The sequence below is a fragment of the Mus musculus genome, chromosome 18 (genome assembly GCF_000001635.26).
Source record: "Mus musculus strain C57BL/6J chromosome 18, GRCm38.p6 C57BL/6J".
Lineage (NCBI taxonomy): Eukaryota > Metazoa > Chordata > Mammalia > Rodentia > Muridae > Mus > Mus musculus.
In genome coordinates this window covers 36,707,694-36,727,103 of record NC_000084.6, presented here as the reverse complement: position 1 = coordinate 36,727,103, position 19,410 = coordinate 36,707,694, and the positions used below count along the sequence as shown (strand labels likewise).

Genomic DNA, 19,410 nt, shown 5'->3' with positions numbered 1-19,410 from the left:
AAAGAACTGAATAAGACGGGAAGAAGGGAGAATTATTTTTCATATTAACTCTCAACTTTGAGCTTTATTCTCTGCCTGGAATCTATAGATAAGTTCACAATCTTTCCACAAATGTCCAATTACATTCAAAGAAAATCAAGAGCTGGATTTGAACGGTGGGAAATTGCTAGCAACTAAGACTAGGGGAAAATGGAGGTGAATCAATGGGACTGAGCAACAGAATAATGATCTAAGGCACTAGGTGTGATTCACCCTTTTCCTGTACGCACCAGACAAGTCCGGGGCGCATAGGTCATCCTCCTGGCACAGAATGCCCTAATGCCACTCTGAATTCTTCCTGTTTTTCGTCCCTTCCTAAAAAACACTTCGTTGCAATATTTACTAGAAGTGAGTAGGGCTGTTAGGAGGAAGAGAAGTGGAGACGCAATTAGAATTCACAGAGGAAGGGACAGGGTGACACCCCAGGATTACATAAATTTACAGGGGCTGCCAAATTGGTCGAACAAGCCCGTGGAACCTGGAAGCCAGAGAACACCACCGCTGTAAAGGAAAGAAACTGAAGCCTTTCTCGGAGCCTATCTGGGCTGCTCAAACTTTCAGAATCTACCGACCATGGTGAGTCAGACAGTCTTGGGGTGGAACTGGAGCCAACCTGAGGAATCTCAGGGTCTGGCAGGAGTCTCCCTGACCCCTACTTTCTCCTCAGGAGCGTGTGCTTGGCTTGTTGCTGTTGCTTCTGGTGCACGCCTCTCCCGCCCCACCAGAGCCCTGCGAGCTAGACGAGGAAAGTTGTTCCTGCAACTTCTCAGATCCGAAGCCAGATTGGTCCAGCGCTTTCAATTGTTTGGGGGCGGCAGATGTGGAATTGTACGGCGGCGGCCGCAGCCTGGAATACCTTCTAAAGCGTGTGGACACGGAAGCAGATCTGGGGCAGTTCACTGATATTATCAAGTCTCTGTCCTTAAAGCGGCTTACGGTGCGGGCCGCGCGGATTCCTAGTCGGATTCTATTCGGAGCCCTGCGTGTGCTCGGGATTTCCGGCCTCCAGGAACTGACTCTTGAAAATCTCGAGGTAACCGGCACCGCGCCGCCACCGCTTCTGGAAGCCACCGGACCCGATCTCAACATCTTGAACCTCCGCAACGTGTCGTGGGCAACAAGGGATGCCTGGCTCGCAGAACTGCAGCAGTGGCTAAAGCCTGGACTCAAGGTACTGAGTATTGCCCAAGCACACTCGCTCAACTTTTCCTGCGAACAGGTCCGCGTCTTCCCTGCCCTCTCCACCTTAGACCTGTCTGACAATCCTGAATTGGGCGAGAGAGGACTGATCTCAGCCCTCTGTCCCCTCAAGTTCCCGACCCTCCAAGTTTTAGCGCTGCGTAACGCGGGGATGGAGACGCCCAGCGGCGTGTGCTCTGCGCTGGCCGCAGCAAGGGTACAGCTGCAAGGACTAGACCTTAGTCACAATTCACTGCGGGATGCTGCAGGCGCTCCGAGTTGTGACTGGCCCAGTCAGCTAAACTCGCTCAATCTGTCTTTCACTGGGCTGAAGCAGGTACCTAAAGGGCTGCCAGCCAAGCTCAGCGTGCTGGATCTCAGTTACAACAGGCTGGATAGGAACCCTAGCCCAGATGAGCTGCCCCAAGTGGGGAACCTGTCACTTAAAGGAAATCCCTTTTTGGACTCTGAATCCCACTCGGAGAAGTTTAACTCTGGCGTAGTCACCGCCGGAGCTCCATCATCCCAAGCAGTGGCCTTGTCAGGAACTCTGGCTTTGCTCCTAGGAGATCGCCTCTTTGTTTAAGGAACATTTGCATCCTCCTGGTTTCTGAGGGTCCTCGTCAACGAATCCTCTGCTTTAAATTTATTAAAATCTTAATCCACGATGTAAGGAAAGAAAGGCAGTCAAGATGGTTCAGTGGGTAAAAGCCAGCAAACTTGACCCCTGATTTTAACCCTCAGGATCCACACGGAAGGGGAAAACTCACTCCTGAAAGTTGTCCATCTGTGCTCACAAATAAATATTTTTTAAAATAACAATGTGTTTGTTGGTTTTGTTTTTGTTTGGGTTTTGTTGTGGTTTTGTTTGTTTTGTTTTGTTTTTGAGACAGTCTGGCTATGTATCCTTGGCTGGCCTCAAACTCATAAAGATCAAGATCGGCCTGCCTCTACCTCCAAATGCTCTGGTTAAAGGGATGTGCCTCCATGCCCAGTTGAAGTCATCCTGAACCACGAGTCCAGGCCACTCACTCTTTACTAAGATCTTTACTAAGTATCTGCCATAGGTCAGGCTCAGTGCTAAATGAGGAATTCATTCTTAAACTATCTCCATCTCCCTAGAACTCCTCTCTCCTCAAGAAAAGAACTGCAGAGACGTGTTCCCAAGCTCGAGCCGAGGGGGACGATGAATGTGTAGCGAGGGCTTTCAGAGCAGATTACTGGCCATTGGGGTTAAAGGATAGATGAATGGAAATTGAGGTTTGAATGAGAATGGCTCGTATGTATAAATACTAGACTTCCAGTTGGTGGAACTGGAAAAAAAAAAAAGAATTAGGCAGAGTGGCATGGTTAGAGGAGGCTGAGGGGGCTGGACTTTGAGATTTCAAAAGTTCAGCCATTTCCCAGTTAACTCTCTGCCTTGTGCTTCGTGATCAAGATACGAATGAACCCTCACCATGCCAGCTGCCACATCCTACCATGATGGTCATAGACTCTAACTGATGCTCTAAAGCAGTGTTTCTCAATCTTCCTAATGCTGAGACCTTTACATACAGTTCCTCACGTTGTGGTGACCCCCAACCATAAAATGATTTTTGTTGCTACTTCATAACTGTAATTTTGGCTACTGTTATGAATCATGATATATAAGTATCTGTGTTTTCTGATGGTCTTAAGTGATCCCTGTGAGAGGGTCATTCAACCCCTAACTTTCAAAGCCGAAGGTAAGAAAACCTCCAGCCATTTTCTGATACTCTTCCTCTCTCTTCCACACCCCAGAGGGGGAGGCACAGAGAGGTCTCCTGTCCTACATGACAGTTGAGTTTTGTAATTCCAGGTCTCCTTGTCCATTATATAAAATTTCTGTGACTTTCACCTTGTCAAATCCCTCACCCAACAATGGGGGGTCTGTGTAAGATTCAAATGTTGATTTCTGTCCGCCCGCCCCCCCCCAAATCTGGTTGCAATCCTTATTCTGAAAACCTCTGTCTCAGTGTTATCTAACTAAACATTGCTCCCCAATTGTTCCCCGATTGGTCAATAAAGAAGCTGATCAGCCAATAACTGAGCAGAGGAGTGAAAAGGGCTGGACTTCCTAGGAATTAGCCCCTGAGGAGAGGGTCCAGGGGACACCATAAGAAAAGACCTGGAGCAGAGAGAACCTGACCAATACTAAAGTGCAAATAGCTTGGGGATTTTGGCTGAGAGGTAAGCCAGGTTAATTTAGAGGATTAAAATAGATTAATACTGCTCAATTGTTGTGCCTTAATGTTGTTAAATAAACCTAATAGCCCTGTCTCAATTATCTGAGAGATAGCTGGGTTAAGAGAAATATGCAACACTTATAAATATGCACTAACAGATTTGGGCTTAGGAAACAGGTGAGGCAGTCTGTTGTTCTGGTTATAAGTTTGAGGATGGCCTTGCCAAATTGACTTACACATTTGCAAGCAGGATAGCAGCTCATACCTTAGGAATAGTTAGTGTCAGAAAATTAGTCATCTCAGGACGGTTTCTTACATTTGAACAGTTTGATCACACTTCACTGTCATACAAAGATGAACTATAAACACATCACCCTTTCACATGACCCCCAATCTGGTTAGACTGGCAGACATAAAAGATAGTTGTAATTCAGGGGAAGGGAAGAATCAACTCTATCTTGGAGGGAATTGCAGACAGTGAAACATCCTTGTTTTTAAAACAAAATCTCAAACATTAGGTTTGCCAAATGAAGACTCAGTATCCAGATGCTGTGGTGGAAGCCTGCTAGCTCAGAAAGGCAGAGAAAGCTCCCAGCTGACCTCCCAGGAGGAAAAAGCTCTTTCTCCTTCTCCATGATGTCTTAAATAGCCTTTAACTCAAAGACCCTCCTTTCTCCATCCTGGGTTTTCTTATGTTCGATCCCTGTCAACTGTCTGCTTGCTTCAACTCTTGTCCTATTATTGACTTTATTTAGCTCTAGTTTACAGGAAGCTCTTGGGTTAAAAGGGTGTGCTAGGACTGAGCCACACCTCAACAAAAAACAGATTTTTTTTTTCCAGTTAACAATTTCAGGGTACACAATATGATCAAATATCCTGCAACACATGCCAGGCATAAAATGGTCACCATTTCAAGACCATTTCAGAACCTGAGAGTAGACAAACAAAACTGAGTTTCATGTGGTTAGAAAGAGCTAAAGACCGTTGGCATGGAAGCTGGATATAGTTATACATTTAAGTACTCACTCCATGGCGCACTGCAGTAAACTCTGGGAAATGAGCAGGGATAAAGCAGAAGTTCCTTTGCTTATGGAGTTTAAATTCTAGTTGGTTATGGCAGCTATGAATTAAATAGTTGTGTCTTGCTGGGATATGTTTCGTAGCTTAGTTGGTAGAGTGCTTGCCTAGCATGCACAGAGCCCTGAGTTCAATAACAAGTGCTACATAAACCCTGTAATCCCAACATTCAAGGATGGAAGCAAGAGGAAAAAAAGTTCAAGGTCATCTCTGGTTACATAGTGAACCTGAGGCTAGCCTAGAATACATGAGATCATGTTTTTTGAAGAACCCACTGAGATTCATATATTAAAAGCTGAACGTGGTGACACATGCTTATACCTCCAGCATCCAGGAGGCTGAGTTAGGAGAATCGTGAATTCTGAGCTACACAGTAGAACCCTGTCTCAAAAAACAAATACAAATTCATTTGTTGACACCCTGATCCACAGAGTATCAGTATTTGGAAATGATGTTCCCAAGGAACTAATTAGGTTAGTCTTAAGGGTGGGAGCCAGTAGAATTATCAGAAAAGATACTAAGTGCCCACACTTTATAGGCCAAGGTGGGAATATAAAAAGTGAGAAAGAAGTGACCCCTCACAAAAACCCACATGGTATCTTATAATTGTCTGTAATTCCAGTTCCAGGGGATCCTGGTCTACCTGGCGAGTTCCAGGATGGCCACAACTACATAGAGAGACCCTGTCTCAGAAAAAGAAAGAAATTAATTGAGGAAAAGAGAGGGAACCATCCAAAAGTGGAAGGGTTGTCCAAAGGAGAGAAAGCCATTAAATTTCCTTTGTCAAGGGATTTTATAGAGTAATGGCAGAATCTGTACATAACTGAAGTAATCTCTGTTAGGACTGGTTAATTTCAGTGATATCAGAAGTCAAGCTCACATTATGCATGTTCCCCCGGCCCAACTAGAAAAAGGGCTGTGTGTTGCTCATGCCTTCTCAGTTAGGGGTCCCTGACACCCCCTCGGATCATCTCCAACTCAAGCTTTGACTGATTTGCTATCTATCAATCTAACATTCAGCCAGTGTTACTTCCCTCTGAACTTGAAGTTGACTCAATTGCTGATAATTTTCCTAAGTTTTCTTTGTTCTTACATCTATAGTTCAGCTTGTAGTTTTACCATGGCAGACAGTTAACCCTGTCCCATCTTCCAAGATGTGGCTGTAGTCTTTCTTGGTTATTTAGTGCCTCCTGGGTGGAAGCTTCTTATTAGGAGATCTTTACTTACATTGAGTCCATTCTGATTAGCTGTATTAAAAGCAAGACTGCCGGGCAGTGGTTGGCGCACACCTTTAATCCCAGCACTTGGGAGGCAGAGGCAGGCGGATTTCTGAGTTCGAGGCCAGTCTGGTCTACAGAGTGAGTTCCAGGACAGCCAAGGCTACACAGAGAAACCCTGTCTCAAAAAACCAAAAAAAAAGAAAAAAAGAAAAAAAAGCAAGACTATATAAAAGGTCAATTGTGTCTTGCATATGTCCCTCAAGGGTTTTAGAGTGGGGTGAGGTGGAGGAGGGGTAAAGACTGGCCCAGATCCTTGTCTGTCTTATCTGTTTAGCTTGACTATCTTGCACCTAGTGACAAGCCCTCTTACATATCTTTTTTAGTGCTCTAAACTCTGCAGTTATAACCCTAATCTTCCTTTTAATTCTGGCATCTCTTTTCATCTATTTTTTAAAAAGATTTATGTATATGAGTGATCTATCAGAACCCATTACAGATGGTTGTGAGCCACCATGTGCTCTGGAAGAGCAGCCATTTTCTCTTAGCCACTGAGCTATCTCTCCCACTTACCGTAACACGTGTCAGGCAGTCTTCTTTTTTGTTTTTGTTTTTGTTTTTTGTTTTGTTTTTCAAGACAGGGTTTCTCTGTATAGCCCTGGCTGTTCTGGAACTCACTCTGTAGACCAGGCTGGCCTCGAACTCAGAAATCCGCCTGCCTCTGCCTTCAGAGTGCTGGGATTAAAGGCGTGCGCCACCAAGCCCAGCTGTCAGGCAGTCTTCTCCTTGAGGTTTCCCCTCTCTAAACTAGCACCTGCATCAGTAGGGAAATAAAGTGGTTAAGCAACTGTGATAAACAACAAAGCTCAATGCGATCAGGAGTCTCCCTTAGTCAGCCCCCAAAGCTGTGCCTATAGGAATCCAGCAAGCACTCCACTCTTTGCTGGAAGATTGACTGAGTGAGAAAAATGGACTTAGGGAGGATGGATATTGCTATCATGAAGACATAGAAAACAATACTAAATACCACATACACCAAAGCAAAACAAGACTTTTCTAGCTGACTTTGGAGATTAGAAAGACCACTCCCAGTGTGATATCTGTTTTTCTGGACAGTACCCAGCAGCCTAGAGAGAAAACGTATTCATCTAAGGTTGAAATGAGAAGTACAAGACATCCAAGAGAAGATCCAAGATTGAGAAATTTGGACTGATAGAGCAAGGCTGAGTAGTTCACCATCACAGTGACGAAAGGAAGTGAAGAAAGGAAGGAGACAGAATTAAGAGAAGTAGAAGTTCCACAAGGCACTCGGTGGCTGGATATCTGATGTGGAATGGCTTTTTTTTTTTTTTTTTTTTTTTTCTGCTGAAGGGTGAAATGTGGCCACAGGATTTTCTGAGCCAAGGTCTGTTTCCTTCTAGCTTCTTCTTTTGCTTTCTGTCATCTGGAGCTAACAGACCCTAGATCTTTTTCTCAATTCCCAAAAGAAGAGAGTTTTACTCTGAAAAAAAATTCACTTTTTGTTCTCTCTGATCCATTCTATTCCTCCCAACCTATGCACTCCAACCACTTTTTTTGATGCTCATTCCCCCAGATCTTTTAAAGACATTTTTAAGCCATTTAAAGTCATATCACCTAAAGAACATTTGAGCCCTGATTTGAATCATTGTGGCAAAACTTTCTGAGGCTATGTTATGCAATTAGGCCCCCCTCAAACATGAAATCCTGCTTCTACATCCTGGGTACTAGGTATGTGTCACCACTCCCAGCAAGACATTTCTTAAGTCGCTAGTTTTCTTTTTTCTTTTCTTTTCTCCTCCTTCTCCTTTCTTGTTTGTTTGTTTGATGTGTTTGAGACAGGGTCTCTCTCTGCAGCCCTGACTGTCCTCTAACTCACTCTGTGGACAGGCTGGCCCCAAACTCAGAGATCCTGAGTGCTGAGATTAAAGGGGTGAGCCACTACACTCAGATTGGCTTAACTTCTTCAAACCAATGTAATACCCTACATCGAAGGAATACAGTTTTTTTTCCATGATTATTTGAATATATTCAAAGGAAACTTGGCAAAAATCCAACCCCTTTCATGAAAAACATTGAATGAAAGAAAAATCTAGGAACTTTCCTCTTGTGGTCATGAAGTATACAGAAAAATGTGAGCTGAGGACACATTTGATGATGAAAGACTAGATATACATATATATATATATATATATATATATGTGTGTGTGTGTGTGTGTGTGTGTGTGTGTGTGTGTGTGTGTATATATATATATCTTTTGCCCTAAGATCAGCAACAACACAAGAATGGATGTTTTCCACACCTCTGGTCAACAGCTTACTAGAGGTTCTAGTCATGAGACTTCGTCATGGAAAGTATGACTTTATTTCAAGATGCAAAGCAGGCTAGGAAGATGGCTCTATAGGCTTAGAGTTTTCAAAACCGACTTTAATTAGGGTTCTTTAATGCTTCAATCTCCCTTCTAGCTCACCTACCAGAGGTATAGGAGAAAGATGGTTAATAGAACAAGGAGGATGTGGGCCTGTTTAGAAGTAGTTCTTTAGGGTGATTCCAATCTTCGTTGTCAGGTTATCAGCAGTCCGGTTCAAAACATCAAACACAAATCAGTAGTGGCAGTCCAGTCCAATCAGCTAACACCAAACATGAATCGGTAGCAGCAGCTGGATCCAGAAGTAACCGAGAGATTCCACCAAATTGACATGAGTCCAAAGAAGCTGTAAGAAGCAGCCAGAACACATTTAGAAGTTCTTTGGTACATTCTCTCTACGAAGTTATGACAAGATCAGCAAAGACCAGCAAAGCATGGTAAGGTGTCATCAGCGAAGACCAGTGAAGCGTTCACTGTCTATTGGGTTCGACTTTTCAAACATTACGCATCCTCTCAAGTGTCTACCTCACCAAAAACGTGCTGTCATAAGACTGCTTCCAGGAAAACATCACACAATGCAAACTGAGTCTCCAAAGAAACCAGAAATGTCCACTTCATTGTTCAGTTAGTAAAGCGCTTGCTGAACAAGCACAAGGACCTGGGTTCATATCCCACTTGAAAACTGGGCTTGGCCGCAGGTGGCTGTAAGCTCAGCACTGGTGGTGGCCGCAGAGACAGATAGGCCTGAGGGTTTACTGGTCACTAATTCCAGCGGAAACAGTAAGCGCCAGGTTTGTTGAGAGAGCATGTCTTCAAAACGAATGTAAAGAAATGGAGCTGGAAACACAGCTCAGCAGCTAAGCACCGACTGCTCGTGCAGAGGACCGAGGCTCACTTCCTAGCACCCCCATGGCTTCTCACAATCATCTGTAACTCTAATGTCAAGGAACCCAACACCCTCTCTGGCCTCCTTGGACAGGAGGCACACATGTGGTGCACATACATAAATATATGCAGGCAAATATCTCATACATGTAAAATAAAAAGAAATAGCCAAATGCAGGAGCTAGAGATATTACCCAAGGAGCTAAAGGGAACTGCAACCCTATAGGTGGAACAACAATATGAACTAACCAGTACCCCGGAGCTCTTGTCTCTAGCTGCATATGCATCAAAAGATGGCCTAGTCGGCCATCACTGCAAAGAGAGGCCCATTGGACTTGCCAACTTTAGATGCCCCAGTACAGGGGAACGCCAGGGCCAAAAAGGGGGAGTGGGTGGGTAGGGGATTGGGGGCGGGTGAATATGGGGGACCTTTGGGATAGCATTGAAAATGTAAACGAGGAAAATACCTAATAAAAAAAAATTAAAAAAAAAAAAAAAAAGAAGAAATAGCCAGGTGGTGCTGGCACATGGCTTTAATCTCAGCAGTTAGGAGGCAGAAGCAAGGGCTGGTGAGATGGCTCAGTGGGTAAGAGCACCCGACTGCTCTTCCGAAGGTCCAGAGTTCAAATCCCAGCAACCACATGGTGGCTCATAACCATCCGTAACAAGATCTGGTGCCCTCTTCTGGAGTGTCTGAAGACAGCTACAGTGTACTTACATATAATAAATAAATCTTTAAAAAAAAAAAAAAAAAAAAAGAAGCAAGTGGATCTCTACGGGTTCAAAGCCAGTTTGGTTTTCAGATGAGTTCCAGGACAGCCATAACTACACAGAGAAACTCTCTTTTTAAAAAATGATAAGAATATTAATAATAATAATAGCAATATAAATAAGTATTTTTAAAAGATGAAAATTGGTAGGGGAATATCCCTAATGTTGACCTGTAGCTTCCATATGCATAGGACAGCCCACCCATGCACACACACACACACACACACACACACACACACACACACAAAACATACATATATGTTTATGTCTTTCCACATTGTCAGAATTTATTGAATAACAAAACATTCACAAGCTGCATCCAGCTCCATTGGCTGCACTTTGTCAAGTAGCTCTGATTTTCTTTGATAGCTGGTTGAGGTAGACACAGGTTCTTTGTTTTGTTTTTTCATGATAGGAACTCACTTTGTAGCTCTGGCCCTTTCTCTTTCTCCACGCTGTCTTAAATCCCTCCCAACGTAATGCCCTTTCTTGCTGCTCACTCCCTGCTCCTCCTCTTGACCTAGGGTTGACTCTTTTTAGCACTTGGGAGCACTTGGGTTTCCTTCTGGGATGACTGTGGAGTAGGAAGGTCAGCTGGGTGCTTTCTCTGCCTCTCTGAGCAACCATGCTTTCACCACAGTGTCGGCCTCCTGAGTCTCCATTGGTAAAAACCAAATGGCTGTGATTTTGTTTTTGAAAACAAGGCCCAGAAGAAGTAGGCTGAGCTACAAAAGTAAAGTGCAGTGCCAATGGAAGCCATTGAGCCAAAAAGGCAGGTACCCAGAACACTGACTAGGGGCATCAGGAGAATGAAGAAAGGACAGATGCACAGACACAGGTACAGAAAACTGGGGCCAGGTAAGCTGTGCGTGCTCTGATGAAGTGGCACCTAGTGGCTGAAACCCAGAGCCTCAGCATGTTTCTTATGTACAGCATGGGGGGTGGGGGTAGGGGAGCTAGCTAGTCTCCGTAGGAGGAGTAAGCTTCCGTTGTTAGTTTGGGTAGAGTTTTGTAGGTTGTGTAGAATGACAGGTATCCATCAGTCATCTGTAAACATTCCTACTTGGACCAGAGAAAAGTGTGCTGGCTAGTTTTCTGCCAATTTGACACAAGCTATAGTTATCTGAGATTGCTTCCATAAAATTAGCCCACAGGCAAGCCTATAGGGCATTTACTTTATTGGGGATTGATGTGGGAGGGCCCTTCCTATTGTGGGTGATGCCATCTCTACGCTGGTAGTCCTGGGTTCCATAAGAAAGCAGGCTGAGGAAGCCACAAGGAACCAGCCAGTAAGCAGCACTTCTCCATGACTTCTACATCAGTTCCTACCTCCAACTTCCTACCCTGTTCAAGTTCCTGCATGGTATCTCATAGCAACAGTAACCCTAAGAAAAAGGCTTTGCCAACTCTAAGTTTGGCCTGTTACAGTGAATGCCTTGTCAGTTCCTCATGGGTCCAAGTCTTTTGTTAGGGCTGTGCCCACGTCAACAATACACATTTACCCAGGATTCACTCAGGGGCTTCCTCCAATTCCCATAGGCAGACTCAGGTCTAAATAAACAAATGTGTAGACAAATGAACAGAAATACAAACAACCGACCACACTGACAGTGGGTATGCAGTCGAGCAGAAACCCTTAGACAGATATGTGTCTCTCAGTTCCTTGTCAACACACGTCAGATAGGCAAATGACAGATCATTGGCCACCATCACCATGTCAGTGTTGGGTGTCTTGCTCTTATGGGGTCCAGGAAAGGGCTTTTTATTTTTTTAATTAATTAATAATTAATTAATTAATTAATTTTAGAAGCATGGTTTCTCTATAATATCTTGGTTATACTGGAACTCACTCTGTAGACCAGGCTGGCCTCAAACTCAGAGATCTGCCTGCCTCTGTCTCCTGAGTGCGGGGATTAAAGGTGTTCGCTACCATCACCCAGCTACACTTTTTATTTTAACATCTATGGTGCTTTGCCTGCATGTTTTTCTGTGTATCGTGTGCGTGTGTGCGTGCGTGTGCATGTGCTTGTGTGAGTGTTTTTTCCTTGGAGGTCATAAGAGGTCATTGGATTTTCTAGAACTGGAATTATAGATGACTATATGACCTTGTAGACTGTGAGAACTAAAGCAGGTCCTCTGGAAGAGCAGTCAGTGCTCTTAACAGATAAGCAATCTGTTTTAGGGTTTTACTGCTGTGAACAGACACCATGACCAAGACAATTCTTTTTTCTTTTTTTCTTTTTTTTTTTGTTTTTGTTTTTTTTTCGAGACAGGGTTTGTCTGTGCAGTCCTGGCTGTCTTGGAACTCACTCTGTAGACCAGGCTGGCCTCGAACTCAGAAATCCACCTGCCTCTGTCTCCCAAGTGCTGGGATTAAAGGCATGCGCTACCACTGCCTGGCGCTAATACCTTTTTTGTATGAAAAGGAGGTGTGGCACTTAAACAAGAAAGTGCTAGCTGCTGAAGCTGGAGCAGAGGAGAAGAGAGGAGAAAGAGAAGCAGGGGGTTAAATGCAGAACAGGAATTGAACAGAGAGAGGGGAACATGGAGAAGCCTGTTTGCAGGCAAGTTGGGTTGAGTTAGGTAGGCTAGCCGAGGGACTGCCCCAGCAAACAAGCCAACAACTTTATGCTATACAGATGTCTCTTTGTCTTTATTATTAAACAACAAACAGGACCCCTGAGAGCCTCACCACAGTGTTGGATAAGTTCTCAGGCTTCGTTTTCCAATTTGTTTTGTTGTTTGCTTTTCAAGACAGTGTTTCTCTGTGTAGCCCTGGCTGTCCCAGAACGCTCTCTGTACATCAGGCTGGCCTTGAACTCATATAGATCTGCCTGCCTCTGCCTCCTGAGTTCTAGGACTAAAAGCATGTGCCACCATCACTCCCCACTTTGGTTTTCCTAATAAGATTTTAACACCAACAATATGAACTAACCAGTACCCTCCAGAGCTGTGTCTCTAGTTGCATACGTAGCAGAGGATGGCCTAGTCAGCCATCAATGGGGAGGAGAGGCCCTTGGTCTTGTGAAGATCATGTGCCCCAGTACAGGGGAATGCCAGGGCCAGGAAGTGGGAGTGGGTGGGTTGGGGAGCAGGGCTGGGGGAGGGTATAGGGGGCTTTGGGAATAGCATTTGAAATGTAAATGAAGAAAATAGCTAGCTAGGCTTGATGGAGCATGCCTTTAATCCTAGCACTCAGGAGACAGAGGCAAGACAGATTTCTGAGTTTGAGGCCAGCCTGGCCTACAAAGTGAGTTCCAGGACAGCCAGGGCTATACAGAGAAACCCTGTCTTGAAAAACCAAAAAAGAAAAAAAAAAGCTAATAAAAAAGTGCCTTAATAATAAAATTAAAAAAAAAAAAAGGGCTGGTGAGGTGAGATGGCTCAGTGGGTAAGAGCACCTGACTGCTCTTCCAAAGGTCCAGAGTTCAAATCCCAGCAACCACATGGTGGCTCACAACCATCCATAATGAGATCTTCTGGAGTGTCTGAAGACAGCTACACACTGTACTTACATATAATAAATAAATAAATCTTAAAAAAAAAAAGATTTTAACACATCCATGGACCCAAGTTACTTTGATTCATTACAGAGTGGCAACCTGTAGCCTTGGCTGTCCTGGAAACAACTTGTCACTTTGATGGGCAAATTACTTACTAAGTCTATGCCTCATGGGTTCCACCAGATGTTGTTGTTTATGTGCCTAAAAGGTGCAGAGTCATCTGTCTCTCTATTTTCCCACAGAATGGAGTCAAATGCTGTTTGAACAGCCTGAAAATCTACTGGTTTACGCAACAGGGAGTAACTGGGGCAGCCTGATGTCAACATGAATTGAGTTCAGTGAAAGAACTACGTTAGAAAATCATACTTCCTAGTTTCAGATCATATTGTTTAAACAACAATAATCAAGACAACCAACAGGATATAGTATAAGGTAGTGGTAGATATCAATATAAAAGAAGTGAGAGCTCAGAAATAAATCAGTGCGTGCATATACAATGATTCTGAAGTGCTGTTGATAACATTAAATGAGGAAACACTATAGTCTCAATTAGATTATCTTCTTGTAGACAGGTGAGGTTGGGTGCAGACTATGTCTTAAAATTGATTCAGCTGGCACAGAGGACATGCTCAGAAAATGGAGGTAGAAGGATCATGAGTCCTAGGCTAACCTGAGCTACATACATAGTAAGACTATGTCTCAAATAAAGAAAAAAAAAACAGTCTAGGGATATAGTTTAGTTGCTAGAAATCTTGTCCAACATACAGAAGTCCTAGATTTTTCCACTACCATATAAACTGAGCACACACATGTCTGTAATCTTTGTACTAGAGGAATAGAGGAAGAAGGATTAGAAATCCAAGGTTATATTCAGCTGTGTAATGAGTTCAAGGCCAGTTTAGGCCACATGAGAATCTATAAGTACGTAAGTAAGTAAGTAAGTAAGTAAAGTTTGTTGTTGTTGTTGTTTTGAGACAGGGTTTCTCTGTATAGCTCTGGCTGTCCTGGAACTCACTTTGTAGACCAGGCTGGCCTCGAACTCAGAAATCTGCCTGCCTCTGCTGGGATTAAAGGTGTGCGTCACCACGACCGGCTAAAGGTTGTTTTTTTTTTTTTTTAAAGATGTATTTATTTTGTTTTTTTTTGTTTTTGTTTTTTTTTTTTTGTTTTTTTTTTGTTTTTTAAATGAAAGGTCGTATTCTTTTTTTTTTTTTTAAGATTTATTTATTTATTATATGTAAGTACACTGTAGCTGTCTTCAGACGCACCAGAAGAGGGCATCAGATCTCATTACGGGTGGTTGTGAGCCACCATGTGGTTGCTGGGATTTGAACTTCGGACCTTCGGAAGAGCAGTCGGGTGCTCTTACCAACTGAGCCATCTCACCAGCCCTGTATTTATTTTGTATGAGTACACTGTAGCTGTTTTCAGACACACCAGAAGGAAGAGAGCATGAGATCCCATTACAGATGGTTGTGAGCCATGTAGCTGCTGGGAATTGAACTCAGGACCTCTGGAAGAGCAATCAGTGCTCTTAACCACTGATCCATCTCTCCAGCCCCAATAAAGTGTTTTATAACAAAAATTTGTACCAAAATGTTCATATTTGTGGTGCATAGAAGAAAAAAGACTCTAACTCTTGTTCTCATTTCTCCAAAAGTGGGCAGTTTTGATCTCTCCTGTTCTCAGTTAACAGTAGTCTAATCTAAAAGAAGTCTAATCTGGAAGAGAAATGTCTAGTCTAAGTGAGGTTGAATATAAAACAGAGGCATCCTATCTGTATATTGAGCACAGGAAACAGAAGGAATGAAGAACTTTTATCTTAATCAACCTTAAAGGCATCTCATGGGGGATGGGGGGGGGGGAATCATCCTTCTGGACCACCTGTCTCAGAACAGCACGAAAAGCCACACCAGATATCACTTTATATCCACAAGATGGGTTTCCAACATTTTGGGGTTCTGGGGGACATCACTTTCAATGCCTGGCTGCTTCCAAAGAATGGTCTCAGACCTGGTTGTCACCAAATCTCATAAATACATATTGTTCTGAGTCAGAGACATGAATAATTCACCAAGGAAAAGCACAGAATATGGTACAATGAGAGCTGAGTGTTCGCCTGTGCTTGGAGTTGATGACATTGGAAGTCCAAAATATACTAAGATTGGTTGCATCCTTTTTCCTAGAGGTCCTATAATTCCAAAGAGGTCAAATTCACAGTATATAAGCAGAATATGTGCTTAGTTATAAGTGATCTCAAAGCACATTTCTAATTTGGTTGTAGGTTGGGCAAAAGTTTGAGTTACAAAAGCAAACTTTAAGAAGCATTTTTTAAGGAAAAAACATTCCCACACTTTAGCATTAATCTCAGTGGCAAAACCTTGGAAACCATTCAATCAACAGATGGATGTGTTGTGGATTTGGTCTAATGCTGTTTGTGTTATGTTAATTTGGTCCCCAAAATTGCATGAGAATCCGCATGTCTGCACATAAGTTGCTGAGGGACCCCAGTTGGTTCTGATTGGTAAATAAAGTTGCCACTGACCAATGGCTGGGCAGAAAGACAGAGACGGGACTTTAGGATTCTCAGGCAAGGAATTGAGGAAGTAGCAAGAAGGAACAGCTGCCATGATGGAGAAGAGAGGAGACATCATGCCTGAGAGGTGCAGAGGGCAGAGAATATAGATGTCATGTGGTTGTGGGGGAATGCAGCCAAGGGGCTGCAGGCCTGGGTCCAGGGCAGCAAAGATAGAATTAAGATTTTAGTAAGTAATAATTCAGGAATATTGGAGAGGAGTGTGTTAGTCATGTGGAAGTTAGGAAGTGGCCCAACCATTGAGCTAGTAAAGGCATATTAAAATATAAAGTGTGTGTGTGTGTGTTTCATTAGGGAACTCAGAATATTGGGGTGGGTAGCAAGGAGTGCTATGTACAGTGTCAAATTGAGTAGCAATAACTGGGATCAACTACATGAATGCACATGCAAAATGCAGTATATTAATACAATGTAATATTATCCAACAATTACCCAGAGAAATGGATACATGTTACAATAAAGATGAATATTAAAAATAAATGTTCTAAATGAAATAAGACACACACAAAAGAACAAACATAATGTGGCTTACTTTATATTGAACATTTAAAAGATAAAAATTAAATTAGACAGTAAATAGTCTAAAAGTTACCAGAGTCTAGAAGCAGGGTAAGTGGAAAAGTTATTGTTTGATGAAAACAGTGTTTTGGTTTGGAGTGGGAGAAAACATTCTTAATAATGCGGATGCCTCCGTGAGGTTGTGAAGTTAAATAATATCGCCACATTACACTGTAATGGGGTTTCCACTTCATTGTAAACATTACTTCAACGCTAATGAAACATGATCAAAATGGCAAATGATAAAAAATTAAAAGAGCTGGGTGTGGTGGCACACGCCTTTGGTCCCAGCACTTGAGAGGCAGGGGCAGGTAGAGCTCTGTGAGTCTGAGGCCAGCCTGCTCTACAGGGTGGGTCCCAGGACAGCCAGGGCTGTGTTGAAGCCTGTGCCTGTAATCCCATCCCTTGGGAAAGAAAATAGGAGGATCCAAGAAGGTAAAGCAGTTCAAGCTCACTTAAAGCTACACAGTGAGTTCTAGACGGTCTGGGCTCTGTGATACCCTGTCTCAAAACACAGCAGCAGCAACAAAAGCAGGCAGAGCTGAGATACAGCTCAGTTGGTGGAGTGCTTGTCTAGGAGGCAGAAAGCCCTGGATTTGGTCCTTAGCACTGTATAAACTGGACCTGGTATCATCTGCTTGTAATTCACAGGACTCAAGTGGTAGACAGAGAATTGGGGGGTTAGTTTATAAATTGAGTCAGGAGCCAGGCAGTGGTGGTGCACACCTTTAACCCCAGCACTCGGGAGGCAGAGGCAGGCGGATTTCTGAGTTCGAGGCCAGCCTGGTCTACAGAGTGAGTTCCAGGACAGCCAGGGCTACACAGAGAAGCCCTGTTTCAAAAAACCTAAATAAATAAATAAATAAATAAATAAATAAATAAATAGAGCACAGGAGGATTTGGAGAGATGCTTCAGTGGTTGGGAGCACTTGTTGCTCTTGAAGAGGACCTGGGTTCAATTCCCAGTACCCATATGGTAGTTCACAACCACCTATAACTCCAGTTCCATGGAATCTATTCCGACCTCCAAAAGCACCAAACCCTCAATAGGTAGATATAGATATAGATATAGATATAGATATAGATATAGATATAGATATAGATATAGATATAGATGTATATGTATATATATAGATATGCATGTAGGCAAAACACTCATAAAATAAAACAAATAAAGCCAGACATGATGGCACACGCCTTTAATCCCAGTACTTGGGAGGCAGAGGCAGGTGGATTTCTGAGTTTGAGGCCAGTCTGGTCTACAAAGTGAGTTCCAGGACAGCAAGGACTATACAGAGAAACCCTGTCTCGAAAAACCAAAAATAAATAAATAAATAATAAAACAAATAAATATGATTTTAAAATTAGGAATATGAAGAAATTATCAGTGATAACTTGTTATAGAATAGAATAATTCTGGCAAACCCAATCTCTGTGCCATCATATCATGGCTCTGACTACCAAGACACTCAGAGGTAGTGGTGTGTGGTGTCAATATCCTGAACAAAGCAATGAGTCACATACTAGGTCAGGACTACATTCAACAGCACAAAGTTTCTTCATCCTGCCCAAAACAGGGCGCAATTGAGAACTTACGAATGATTGCTGAAATTTTCCATTAGCTGTTTCCTGACCACAACTGAGCTTAGGTAACTGAAGCCATGATCTATAAAGAGAAAAAATAAATAAAAAGAAGAAGAATGAGGAACTGTAATTCCTGGGTCGGTTGCCACAGCTTTAACCCTAGCATGGAGGAGCAGCAATGCTCTGTGTAATCAGTGACTAGAGATAGAATCATAAGTGGAATTTAGAAATGACTAATGCAACTCATGAGGAGTTGGGTTACTTCATGTGTAGGAAAATTTAAACTTGGAGTTGGAGGATAGCTCAGCTAACAGAGTGTTCATCTTGCAACATAAGGTTCTGAGTCTGATTCCTAACACCAACGTCAAAAGCCAGGCATGATGGCATTCAAGTGCTGTAGAGGCAGAGACAGAGACAGGCCTGGGGCTCGCTAGCTAACAAGAAAAAGCAAATTGGTGAGCTCCAAGCCGGTGAACGACCCTGTCTCAAAGAAGATGGACATATTTCTGACCCGAGGAACAGTGTGTAAACAAAATAAAAGCTAAGTATACAATTGCATGGTTGTTATTTGCAACGGCTAAAATGAGAGGAAAAAATGAGTCATACTATCTATCATTTGGTGGGTTGAACTCCAGCCTTTAGACTCCAGGTTGTACTGAAGGAACACTGAACTCTCTAATGCAGAGTGACTTAGATGCTGGCTGGCCTGAGTTATGGCCTCAGAGCCCTTTCCAAAAGGAAGCAGCACACTGACGCAACAGCAAAGATCGTTCGCCTGAGTCTTAAGAGAACAGCCAGGCTGGGCGTGGTGGCGCACGCCTTTAATCCCAGCACTTGGGAGGCAGAGGCAGGCGGATTTCTGAGTTCGAGGCCAGTCTGGTCTACAGAGTGAGTTCCAGGACAGCCAGGGCTATACAGAGAAACCCTGTCTGGGAAAAAAAAAAAATAGAGAGAACAGCCAGATTGTGGTGGCACACACCTTTTGTCCCAGTACTACAGAGGCAGATGCAGGTGAATCTCTGAGTTCAAGGCCAGCCTGTTTTACAGAGTGAGTTCCAGGGTAACTGGGGCTACACAGAGAAACTCTGTCTCAAGATGAAATAAAATGGAATTGTCAGAAGCAGCGGAAAGGCGCAGCTTGGCTCTTCTGTCAGTCTCTGGGGGGGTTGTGGGGGGGGGTGGAATCCTCAGCACCTCCACCCCAATCAAGTCAGATCTTTGACCATATTGCCTAAGAGAGATTTAGGATGAATCAGAGTAAAGCAAAGTTAGCGAATTTATTACATAAAGGAAAGGAAAAGGCTGCTTCGGGCTTAAGTGTAGCCTGTCAGAGGAAGGAGAAGGGGTGGACTTAGGAAACAAATAATTATATGCCCAGAACATGAGTGTAGGCTTCCCAAGAGGAACGAT

At 43.3% G+C, this 19,410-nt stretch overlaps 1 protein-coding gene and 1 long non-coding RNA gene across 2 annotated transcripts; one reads left to right on the top strand and one right to left on the bottom strand.

The window, feature by feature from the left end:
• Window positions 1-288: 288 nt before the first annotated feature.
• Window positions 289-2,040, top strand: Cd14 (CD14 antigen). The gene is made up of 2 exons (NM_009841.4): window positions 289-615; window positions 707-2,040. The coding sequence occupies exons 1-2, from the start codon at window positions 613-615 to the stop codon at window positions 1,802-1,804; spliced, it is 1,101 nt and encodes a 366-aa protein (NP_033971.1). The 5' UTR covers window positions 289-612; the 3' UTR covers window positions 1,805-2,040.
• A 6,101-nt stretch (window positions 2,041-8,141) lies between these two features.
• Window positions 8,142-18,084, bottom strand: Gm41699. The gene is made up of 2 exons (XR_877320.1): window positions 18,013-18,084; window positions 8,142-8,449 (listed from the first exon to the last, which is right to left on the bottom strand). It is a non-coding gene; the product is annotated as a predicted gene, 41699 (long non-coding RNA).
• Between the last annotated feature and the right edge of the window lie 1,326 nt (window positions 18,085-19,410).